At 38.8% G+C, this 12,981-nt stretch overlaps 1 protein-coding gene across 1 annotated transcript in view; it reads right to left on the reverse strand.

The window, feature by feature from the left end:
* Positions 1 to 12,981, reverse strand: part of STXBP4 (syntaxin binding protein 4) — a 197,640-nt gene that overhangs the window by 134,390 nt on the left and 50,269 nt on the right. The window contains exons 8-10 of the mRNA XM_004707395.2: positions 11,346 to 11,440; positions 7,306 to 7,402; positions 4,236 to 4,327 (exon numbers count right to left, since the gene is read on the reverse strand). Of these exons, the coding sequence (XP_004707452.1) occupies positions 4,236 to 4,327; positions 7,306 to 7,402; positions 11,346 to 11,440 (284 nt within the window). The remainder of the gene's footprint in view (positions 1 to 4,235; positions 4,328 to 7,305; positions 7,403 to 11,345; positions 11,441 to 12,981) is intronic.

The following is a 12,981-nucleotide window of genomic DNA, read 5'->3' on the forward strand; positions in this document are numbered from 1 at the left end:
CCCCAGGGAGGAGGTCACACACAGTTCCATGTAATCGGTTCCCTCTTTCCTACCCATTCTCCCTTTACCCTCCCTGTTTTGCCACTCACACCAGACAGTGGCCCTTCTTAAAAGAAAGCATCTCAAGACAGCTTTGGAAGCACACAACGTGATGAACGAAAGAGTCTAGACACCAAAGAGTACAACCTGTACAATTCCATGTATTATGAAGTTCAAAAACAGGCCCTTCCCAAAATGGCTCAGTTTCCACAAGTTAGGATGGCAGTTCCACGGTAGAGCTGGAAGTTTGCATGAGGGAACTTTCTGAGGCGTGGTTACACATAAGACTACCTGTCGTTCCTTCAAGACCTGCTTCACCATGCTGCTGGTAGATCATGTTACTGCTGGCGGGTCATGTTGAGGTATGTACATTGCTAGAGCTCAAGACCCCATGGGGCCTGCTTCTCTACACTCCCAAGCTACTTATGGGAAACAGAAGGATTTCTCTCAAGTTGTCTCCCCCAAATATATGCCAGACTTAGCTGCTTGAGAATGACTATATACTTGGAGGTCATCAGGAGTGGATTGGGGGTCATTCTCCCTAAGAACTATCAGCCATCTAGACCAAGCAGACACCACTGTTTATCCCACAACAAGTAGGGCCCACTCCCTTCTGATAAGGATAGTAGTTGTCTGTTTCCTTGTAGGAGACCCCAGAGAGGTCAAACCTGCCCAAGGATGACCAAGGTTAGGCTGCCATCATGAATCTAGGGTCCGCCCATCTTGTCACATGTATACCCCTAGACCTTCCCATTCCTATGGGCCCACCCCTAACTCATCCCTTCCTGTTACACTTATGCCTATCATAGATCCCCTTCCTACAATGTGTATGCCGATTGTATTGTCCCTTCCTGTGACATGTGGTTACCTGTAATCATGTACCCCTAAAGAGATAACACTTGGTTAGCAATAAAGAAAAAACTCTCCCTGGTCCTCGGGCCTGGAAGCTCTCCCCGGTTCCCGGGGCTCAGGCTCTCCCCGGTTCTCGGTCCTGAGGGCCCTCCTGCTCTCCCTGCCGGGATCCCCCCACGTGACCACCAAGCAGGGCTAAGGTGAGCATGCTACCATGAATTGTGTCTGACTCTATTACTTGACTCTATCTTCTACCTCTCATGCTCTCTGTCTTTACTATAATCTTTATTTATTATCGCTGTACAATTACACCTACCGGACCTGTGATGATTTGTGGGGGATGCCCTGTCCTTCTCCCCATAGCTACTGATTGTGGCTGTCCCACCTTGCTGTCTACTGCCCGCAGGCCAACTCTTTCTGTCTTGCAGGTGGGCAGATGCTACTGTCTATTTCCTTGACCTTGGACTGGCAGCAGAGTTGAAGAACCTTCAGTATGTTAACTGTTCCATGAAAGTGAGTTGAAATGAGCCATCTGTACTGCTGTGTGGACTAATTGGTCATTATATTCCTTCTCGCTGTATAAACCTATCCTTTTCTATGAGGGGATACCCAGAAAAACCGAAAATAAATCAATAAAAAAGCTCGGCTGGACATTTTTCCCATTAGGAAAAGCAATGGGAGCAACTCACTCTGAGGTACTGCACCCAGTGGCAATTGCCTCGGAAGGTTCACTGGTCACATTGAATTTTTTTGTGAAACCAGTTTTGCTTGAACCTCGTTTTTTGTGATGGTCGATTTAAGAAAACAGCATGTGGCTGTGAAATTTTGTTTTCTGCTCGGGAAAAATGCTGCAAAAACTGTTGTGATGCTGAATGCAGTGTATAAGGACAGCGCTATGGGAAAAACTCAAGTGTATGTTTTTCTCTTTTCAAAAAAAATGAAATGTGAATTGATGACAAACCTTGTCTGGACATCCATCAACTTCCTGAACAGACAAAACTGGTGACTCGTTTGGCATTTGTTCCATCAACTCAGACTGTTAATCAAGCTTTCTATTTAGTGGTTTTGACAAGATTGCATAACAGTGTGAGACAAAAAAACGCATGATTTGTGGCAGACAGGGGACTGGTTTTGCCACCAGAACAATGAACCTGCTCACACAGCCATCTCAGTGCACCAGTTTTTGGCAAAAAGCAGCATGCCTCTCTTGCCCTACACACCTTACTCACCTGACCTCCCTCTGTGCAACTTCTTTTTGTTTCTGGGAATGCAGAGGGACAGGAAAGGGCAGCACTTTCATGTGGAAGAGGTAAAGAAAAAAATGAGGGAGGTGCTTTCAGCCATCCAAACAGATGAGTATGAAAAATGTTTCCAAGAATGGAATTGCAGATTTGACAAATCTGTGTTAATGGAGATTAACTGTAATGGAGAGTACTTTGAAGGCGATAGGTTGTTTTGTAAAAATATATCTATATGTAGCTTTGAAAAAAAATTCTGTCTTTTGGGAGGTACTCCCTCGGATATATATACATTTTACACATATATATATAAAATCATAAGTGTCATGGTTTTGTTTCTCTAGAGAACCCTGCCTAACACACCCACCTTTAGCCGCCAAAAAGGGGGCACACGAGTGGAGAGACAGGCAGCACTAACAGAATGATGATAAGACCTGACTTGTGGTGGATGGCCCTGAGATGGTTGTGGAGTAACCACAGTGGAATTTCCCCATGCAGACTATCAGCATCTTTAATTGATACAGATCAAATGATAGGGTTTTAGATGGCACACTAGTGAGCTTTTCAACTAAAAGAAAAAGGGGCGGGGGGCATTATATTACAAAAGGAACCCTGGTGGCACCGTCAGGTAAATGTTGCTCTGCTAACCACAATGTCAGCAGTTCAAACCCACCAGCCACTTTGAGGGAGAAAGAGGATATACTCTGTTCCCCTAAAGATTTATAGCCTTGTAAACCCTATAGGGAGTCATCATGAGTCAGAAGCAACTTGATGTCAGTGGGCATACTATAAAATATTAAAACATTTTAAATCCATTTTGGGGCGGGGACTGGTCCCCCAGTCTTCCCTAAAATAATTCTATATACATTCAATATGGTGTTTTTCAAGTTGTGGGACATGGATTGTGAAATGCTTTTTAAAAAACTAAACTATGCATTCATATCTAAAATTGAATACCACAAATGAATGTATGCAGTCCTGGTGGTGTAGTGGTTAAGCTTTAGGTTGCAATCCACATGGTTGGCAGTTCAAAACCACCAGCAGCTCTGAAGGAAAAAAACCTGGGATTTCTACTCTCATAAACAGCTACAGTGTAGGAAATGCACAAGGGACTGCCATGAGTCAGCATTGATTCGATGATGGTGACTTTTGAGAAACATGAATGCATGGCTTGTGAAAAAAGTAAAATTAATGCTCTGAGAGATGTTTGAGTTCTATCGGTGAATACAGTAAGGTAAAGTATTTTCTTATTGTGAAGTTTAGTTTAATAAAACAAACAATCAAAAAGAATCCGGTACTTTCTGAGAATATCTGTGTGTTCACAAAGCAGACTACAGCAAAGACAATCTTATACATTAAAAGTGATGACTATTTTGATCTCAAACCACAAACAGGAAATTATTGGTGTGTAGAAGACATTGCAAAATTGCCATCAGCATTTTGCTTTTGCTATCAAAGCATCACACAATGAGCATATTCTTATCTGCCCTAAAATCGTTTGGTGAGAAGGAAGTAAATTACTTAGCACAACGATCTCATTGAAGATGCTGCTGAAACTGTGCATGCTCAGACAAAGTGCTCTGAATTCCCCGATTCTTGGGCATGTTGTAAGCCACCCAGCCACCCAAGCCACCTCATGAAAAATAAGTATGGCAGCTTTGAAAGCTATTTGCTGGAGTAAAACAATCCCAGCACTGTCCACATTAGGTAGACAGACACACAAGATTGAATTGGCATAAAAGCTCTGAGGCAGAAGGAAAAGGGGTGCCTACCATTCTGTAAATGCTACCAAATTGGCTCTAACCCAGCAGATCCTCGCATTTGAGGTAAGTGGGTACTCTGTCCTGAGAGTTATCAAACAGCCTGGTCTGTGGGTGCTTTCAATGAACCATATGCCTAGCCAGGAAGGAGACTGATGAGCAGTCACTAGAACAAGTCATTGCACTGATTGTTAGCACTTGCTTTGTTGTCTCCTGCTTGTCAACAGGCAGAAGCATTAGTAAATTTTTACGACCAAACTAAGATATGAAGAAAAGCCTGCATAAATAACACATTGAAACTTTGAGTTAAGGGCGATTAAAGGAATTCTCAGGAGCCTACTCTTACCTGTGAACCTAGTACGTTGGAAATTTCATGTGCATCAATATTGACATCCTCCAACTGCAAGCGAAACACATTCCTGGCCACCTGGACAAAATCTATGATGGAAGATATTTCAATAAGAGAAGTGCATTTAAACGCAGTTGAAACTATGTTAAAACTAATACTTAGTCAAACAAAAGTCAAATTTAACTACATAAATTATCTCCAAATGGGACTGACTGAGGAGTAGATAGATTAATGTCAATTCAAATAAGAAGAGATAAACTCATTTTAACTTAATTCAGTTAACTTTACTAAAATTTAAGGACTTGTTGAGATAATAGTAGAGCAAACATGTCATAGACATACTAATTCTCTAACTTTTATTTAGTGTAACTTTTCTTCTGAAGTATATAACGATCTGATAACTATGACTTAGAAAACTATGGCTCGAAGTATCGGAAGCTTACAAGTAAAAATAACAGGAGCTAATATTTATGCATTTTCAAAAGGTTAACATACTTGACTGCTAAGCCCAGACTGCCCTGAGGAGCTGCTGAAGACAGGCCTGGTCGTCTACTTTAAAAGTCAGCTTTTGAAAACCTGATGGGGCGCAGCTCTGCCTCAGGCACATGAGATGGCTATGTGGCAATATTGGTGTGACAGCAACTCGTGGTGGTGAATGCTTATTTAAAATCTTGGTGCAGTGGTGAAAGTGCTCAGGAGCGAACTGGAGGTTGGTGGTTCAAAACCACACAGCCGTTCTGTGGGAGGAAGATGGGGCAGCCTACTTCTGCAAAGTTAGAAAGCCTTGGAAAGCGATGGGGGCAGGTCTGTTCTGTCTGAGAGGGTTGCCGAGAGTTCAAATTGACTTGAAGGCAGTGGGCTTGGATTGTTAAAATAAATACACCAAGTAAGCCAAACCAAACCAATTGTTGAGTCTATCCCAACCCAGGAGTGCCAGAGCGTTTTCAATGGCTGTGATTCTTTGAAAGTAGACCGCCAACCTTTCTTAACCACCTCTGGCTGGACAGGAACCTCCGTCGTTTTGGTTAGAGCTGCCCAGGGTGACTCAACAGGCAAGCAGAGCATGGATTCCAATTGCATGCCCCTTAACCTTTACGTAGCCCCGCCTGCTGCAGGCCTAAGAAACGGTCAGCTCTGGAGCAGAGTGTGACCCATTCGTCGTACACTGTCCAGTAGTTTTTACTTTTAATTCCCTGGGATCCATTTTCAGTTCTCTGATTGCTTCTGGGGAAAGGCTTAAAACGGTCATAGAAAAACGCCATTATCTTTTCGTTCCATCTTTCCACAAACGTTTTGAAGTTTGTAGCATCTTATTCCTCTCAGATGCATTAGTTTTTCTTTATCCTTTAAAGTTACAGTTAATCTGAAGTACATGTTTGCTTCTTCACTCTCTCGTTCTCTTCATTCTGCTTGTCCAATAGCTTTGTAAGCTACAGCTCATGTTGGATTTGGACTTGACAGAATCAACTCGACAGCCTGGTGGCCCTTGGCTCTCGGTCCATATCGAAGAGTCAGGCACTGAAAAAGTTGGCCGGAAGCTTTCGGACCCTAACTGGCCTTTCACCTGGCACTGGCACTAGAGGACAATCAGCGGCCAGTGGACATTTCTGTTTGGTTCCTTCAGAGAAAACCCTACCCTCTCATGCACCCAGGTTATAAACATAGCGGAAAATGTCAGTGAGCAATCTGGGCGTGTGTTGTGAATAATGACTAACGATACATTCCTCCAAACTACCTGGCTGTTGGCAACGATAGGTCCAGAACTCTCAAGTTTCATTTCTCAAGAGAATACACTTCTTTTTCCCAGGAGGTGCAAGGGAGTGGTAACTGCTGGATTGCTTTTGAGGGGGCAGGGAGAGGCCTGTATGATTCTTTTTATACATATATCAAACAATCCGACTGTTTCAAATGCCCTGCTTAAACCCAGCCATCTAACGTACTGGATGCTTTTAATTCTGAAAGCTTCTCGGTATTCTCAGGGACAGAGCAGCGCATTTCCACGGTGGTCTTCCTGCCTTTTCAGAGAGCTGAGTGGTAACTGTCCATTCACAGGGTCATCTACTTTTCTCATGCATTTCCTATCCTCATGGTACGTGGCTTTGATGATGATACATGTATTTCTGTTTCTTATTTATATAATCTTGGGGTGATCTTTAAGAAGTTATGGGAATAATAATATCTTTTTTTCATCATTTCAAAACCCAAAGTCAATTTCCTTTTTGCTAGAAATCTAGATGCTTTAAAAAGTCTAATTGCATCTACTAAATAAGAAAATAATAAACACTTAACCCTGTCAAGAATACAATGAAATGATTATGTTCAAATATTACTAGTGGCAGAAAAAATACACGGGTAAAATGACATATCACTATATATCTAAAGTCCAAACCACTTGTGGTAATTTATCCTATGAAAAAAAAGAAAGCTATGTTCACAATGACATAAAATATAGAATTATTTATAACATCAGTTATTAAGAAGCCATCAAAATTATCAACAGTGGACTATAGCTTAATGCTATAGCGAGTCAACTCTTAGTATACTGCGTGAACTTTAGTATGAATCGTATCATAAATATATGATGTTATATCCTATTACCTGCATAAAGCACTAGAAGCAATCTTACAGTGGTGAGAATGACGCAGTGGCTGCAACTATGGGCTTGACCAAAGCAATGACTGTGAGGGTGGTGCAGAACCCTGGAAGATGCTGTTCCGTTATATATAAGGCTGCTAAGAGTTGGAACTAACACCACCACCAACATCTTTTGTTCTGTTTCTTTTGTTAATAATAAAGCAATGTAATGCTAAAGCAATGTTTAATATACATATACATCTACATATTATGAGAGAACTACATTTTGGAGGTGAATATTCTAAAAGTCCTTTCTGTTGATTCAGCCAGGCCAATAATTCTGAGTGTTCAGAGTAGTGGTGAAGGAACTTGAAAAGATGTGCTCTTCTTTTTCTCCTAACGTGCTTAAATCACAGGCAAACCGAATACAAAGGTGGCACAGGAACTCTGACCAAGTTTCAGGGGTGACTCACTGCACTGAATCCAATGTTACCTCCAAACGACACTGTTCCCCTTGAGTCTGCTTGCACCTGTTGTCTCAGGGCTTGCTGCTGCTGCTCTGTGGGCTCAATGCCAAGATAATGCAGGGCCTACCAGCAAAAAGGACACAAGCGGAGCAAGTTTTCAGATCTCCACAAAGAACAACACTTTTCACGATAACTTTATTTTACAGCTCAATGAAAGGAGTCAATAGCAGGAACAGTGATCAGGATAAACTATTAGATGCCCAAGTAAGTCGGTCAGCTATTTATAAATGGATTGCCAGTAAAGTATTAACTTTTTGGTTCCACAATTACCCCAGTTTTTTCTCCCCCAAGGCCAGCACTTTGGTTAATGCCAAAGTGGGAGGTCAGATGCTTAGATATTTTCCCTGAAGACAGTCAGCCATCAGACTGCTGTCTGGCCTACTGTAGGTGGGGCTCATACCCTACTGATCATTGTTTCCATGGAGAACCAGACAGCAGGTCAAAGCACATCCACAGTTAGGCTGCCATCCTGAATCTAGAATCCACCCATCTTGTCACATGTGTGCCCCCAATCCCTCCCTTTTCTATTGCACATAGACCTCTAGATTGTCCCCCTCCCATTGCTGTAATAACTGTAGTTTAACCCGCTCCTGTGATGTATGTCTTTACCTGTAATTAGGGGGCTTGCACGTCCCTAAAAGATATGTAAGCCTTGGTTAGTAATAAATTGCTCTCTCCTGCTCGCTCCCCGGTTCTTGCATGTCCCATCTCCACGTGTACCACAAAGAGGAGCTCAGGTGAGCATGCTACCATGAAATGTGTCTGACTCCTTTGTTTCAGTCTCTCTTCTATCTCTTTTATTCTCTACGACTTTACTATAATATTTACTTATTATCGCTGTACAATTGCACCTACCGGACCTGTAATAATTTGTTAGGGGCTGGCTCCCTGGTATTTGGACACAGGTTGTAAAACATCTTTAACATAGTTAACACTTTAATAGTCTTTGGAGGCATGTTACAAAGTAGTACCCATTTGTTATTAAGAAACATTGTATGTACCTTGAATTTTTAATATAACAAGCTTTACAAGATTTCAGAACAGGGCACATGACAATATATATGTTGGCAAAAAATAAAATAGCAAGGAAATACTACCGTGGGGAGCTGTCCTGTGCATTGTGGAGGGCATTGTTTGGCAACATCCTTGGCATCTATATACGAGAGGCCAGTAGAAAGCTCCCCCTCCCACCTTGAGAACCACGTAAACATCATTTTCAGTGTAATAGATAATTTTCCATGTTTTTCTACAAAGAGGCTATCTGCATGCATAAATAGGAGCATTTCAAAAAGGTCATAGAAAATTGAATTAAATGATAATAAAATTTGTCCACAAGGTTTTAAAATCTTGTTGTATATAATATTCACACACGTATATATCGACATGTATACACACAGATATAGTTTGGCAAAAATCAAAATACTTTTTGTGAAGAGGGAATGGTATATAACATTAAGAAACACAGGGACTGTAAAAGATTCTGATCCCAATGGAGAGTTCATGTGTGTTTGTTTATCTTCGCCTTCACTGCACATATATAGCATATATGAGGGGGCCTTTTCCCCTTATATTTTTGAAACCCCTACTAGATATCCTTTTGTATGAGGGCTAGTTTCAATTTTAATAAATAAAAGTAATTTTATAATAATAATGCAAATAAAGTGTTCATCACAGTAGGTACTCTATAGATAGTGGTTCTTAGTAATCATAAAATTCTATGATACAATTAACAATAGTTTGTATTCAATAGAGCCAAACTCAACCATAGGTGAAAATATTATTGGGAATAAAATTTACTCTGATGAATAGAGCTTATCTCATTAGTCAGGTAAGCTCAGAAATTTTAATTATAAATAATTTACTTTTTTATTTAAAAAAAGACTCAAATTATTGTTTGAATGACTAAGGACATAAAAAAACTTATAAAAATGCTAATTGAACAAGTAAGTGTCACTTCTCCTGATAGTTGAATGATGAATTTTTAAAAAGTCACTTCTTTACAGTATTAGCAATGCACTTCCCAACAGAATATAAAGAACATTTCATTAACTATAGTCAGGCATTGAATACACCACTGCTCACTGTAGTTTCTTCAAATGTTACAGAAATGGCAGAGGTAAAGTAAATATCAGCGAAATGGCATCTGTATCCCAGAGCATCTTTCTCAGGTACAAATGTACAGTCATTCCCCTTCTTTGGGCCAAACAATACGTGATATTCCTTTCTGCTATATTTGGCATGCTTGCTTAAAAGTTTAATGTTCAGATCAAATGAAACACAAGTATTTGCAAAACTACTCTGAAAAAGAATAGATCAGTACAAATAACTATAGTGAAATTATTTTAAAATATGTGTATATTAAATCATTCTCAGGGAATTCATTGGAAAATGCACTAGTAAGTTCATTGTTCAGTCAAAAAATTAAGATAGAACCATTTCAGTGTTAGGAGTCACTTTCTACTTCTATTTTCTTTCCAACTGGGGTTTTCCTCTATTTTATTTTGTTATTGTTTTTAACTTTTTTTGATTCTTTGTTTTGTATTTTTGGGGTTTTTGTTGTATGAAATTTAGGATGGGTGAATCTATAGACAGTGACTGGATTAATGGTTCCTTGGGGGTCCAGCAGGAGAGATAAGGGGAGAATGGGGTGCTAATAACAAGGAGTACAAGAAAAGAGAAAAATGTTTCAAAAGTAGTTATGGTCCTGATTTTACAATTCTTGACGTGATTGAACTATTGAGTTGTATGAAATTTGGGTTGTGTCCAATGAAACTATTTAGATGAAAAAAGAAATTACCTTCTAGTATAACTGAATATGAAATTCTTTACTTTGGCCACTAAAATATACAGGATTACACAAAGACAATCCCAGTGTGTGTGTGTGTGTGTGTGTGTAAGAGAGAGAGAGAGAGACATTCTCTTGATAGGCAATTTCCTTTATAAAATTCTAACTTCTTTTTTGAGTAGGCTAATTAGTTAATAACCACATAACTAGTCAGCACCTTTTTCTTGTGAAAACTGATTATAAGACCAATTTTCTAAATGTGTATAATATAGATGAAAGATATACATTTATGTCTTCTTACACACTTGACCACATGAGTCTTATCTATTACCAGAGTCGATAGTGGGAATTGAGTAGATCATGAAACTGAACAACTGAAAAAGAAGAACCCATTCTAGACTGATATGACCCTGATGTTATCATGTGAACAGAGAACTATGCCAAAAGGAGGAGTAGCTTAAATAATAGAGGCCAGAAACTAATTTAAAAATCCAAAACACTTACTTCAGTGAATTATATAGTTCCATCCTCTGAAAACAAAGAAAATTCTCCTAAAAACTCACCGAACCATGAGTAAGAGCAGAGGAACTGCGCTGACTCAGATTGTGGATTTCCTTTGCTTTGAAACTGCCATTTTATTTTTCTACAAAATAATCTGATGAAGCTGTATGCTCCCACAAAGACTTTGTCTTGGTAACCTTAAGGAGCAATTTGACTCTGTCCTACAGGGTCAGTTAGGGTTCAAACTGACTCAAAAGCAGTGAGTATGGATTAGAGTTATTATGCTGCTTCAATTTTCTTTATATTTTGAGAGCATCTGAACATTTTGTTCATTAAAATTTAGTTTCACTTAAAAAATGTTTTTATATAACTGCTATAATTTGGGAAGCCTAACACACTTGGTCATTATTTATACCATGTTTTCCATGATTCTAGATTGTAGAACATCCTATTTGCTCTCATTTCTAGAGAGGAAGAAACTCATTAAATTGAATGTCCACTTACCTACAACAGGTTGAACATTATTTGGTACTAGTAGACCAACCTGAACTGTAAGCTCAGGGATGAACGGAATCATCTAAACCCAAACTGCCATTTATTTAATTATAAATAAGTAACTAGTTAAGAAATGAATGACTCCACAACTTTATCCTTTCAACAACTGAGAATATTTTCTTGCTGCAGTTTGATGAGAAAAGAGTAGAAACTTAAAGTGTTTACCATTTCCAGTTTTTCTGCCTTAAGGCGAACAGAGGGATTTAGGTAAATCTTCTTTTCTTGTGGTCCATAATTATCTTCCCAGGCAGGGGCTATATCTAAGAGACAACAGGGTGCACATTAATTGGAGATTTAATTGGAACAGAGCTTTTCATTTGACAGGATGTGTTCTGGGCCCCTGCTGTTCAAAAATAATTCTCGCTAATCAGATGGCAGTTTTCACTTTTGTTTTCATTATTATTTTTCTTTAAATCCAAAATGTATCATATAAGCCAGCTTCACTTGAGCCCTAAAAATATAACAGAAAAAGAATGGCTAATTATGCGCGGCTAAATCCCACAGAAATATTAACTTGAAAGACAAATATACATCCCACCATTACTACTATCACCTTAATGCCTGGCTAATTGTAAGATAAAGTCTCTTTCCAAATAAAGTAAAACCTGATGAAAAAGTTAAGGTCCTAATATTTCTTTTAACTGGAAAAAGTGGTTTCATACGAATAATGGAAATACTATGGAAAAATACAAATCAGTTCAAGTTTGTTCAGAGTTTAATGAGCTAGAACTCCTTTTTATTGTACATTATAGTTACATTTCCAATGTTATAATTGGACTCTTCAGAGTTGAGGTTCACACTTCTCACCCATTCTTCAAAAACCTTCTCAAGACACCCCAATTATTTAGCTTAGTTTTTATATTATTGAAAGAGTTAGAAATCAAGTACCCCCAGGTGCTGGAACTGTGGGTGGGGGAAACATTTTTTTAAATATATCAAAATATATAAATCAAATCTCTATGATTCACATCAATACTTTTATCTAAATTTTCATTATTCTAAATAAACTTTAAAATGTAATTTTACTAGTTCTACATAGAAACAAGAGGAAGAGGAAAAAAAAACTTTTCAAAATGTCACATCTTTATGCAGTGCTTTAATTTTTAAAAATTTCTCAGAGCATCTGTCTCCAAGTACAAAATGATTTGCATTCTCTTTCTTAAGAACATAAGATACGCGTATGAAAATAAAGTCTTCCTCTGAACCTTTAACACATCTTTAACATTCTATGTAAGATCTTGAATATAGCTTATAGGTGTCAAGATCCTAAAAAAGTTGGTTCTGTCTTTCAGTTTCAATTGGAAACAAAGCTTGAGTTGATATGTGAAGGAATGACTTTTACTATAATAGATTTTTTATGATTTTTGATAAAAACAGCAAAACCGTCTTTGTTACTGTGAACCCTATGACGAGGCCTCAAAAAGTTTATGGGAAAAATTCCATTATATTTTCATTTCACTTTTTTCTATGAATTTTTTGAAGACCCCTCATAATTGTTGGCAATGGATAAAAAAGACTATGGGTGTTGTTTATTTCTCTCTTAAAAAAAAATCTCTGCCAAACCATAAGTGTTGCATAAGAGATCAGTATGGAGTAGTGTGGAATGGAAATTCCAACCTTAGGTAAGTCAAGCTTTTTCATGTTTAAGTATGGTCTTATGTGTGAGGCCGGCAGCTTGGTGCTCGGCCTGCAATGAGCATGTACTAACAGCAGGACACAAACAATAATGATGAGGAGGGCAGAGGAGCAGGCAGCATTTCTTACTGTTTACATGGTGTCCTGTGTGTCAGATTCCACTCAA

The sequence above is a fragment of the Echinops telfairi genome, unplaced genomic scaffold (genome assembly GCF_000313985.2).
Source record: "Echinops telfairi isolate 266 unplaced genomic scaffold, ASM31398v2 ScPeMD7_7458;HRSCAF=8496, whole genome shotgun sequence".
Taxonomy (NCBI): Eukaryota; Metazoa; Chordata; class Mammalia; order Afrosoricida; family Tenrecidae; genus Echinops; species Echinops telfairi.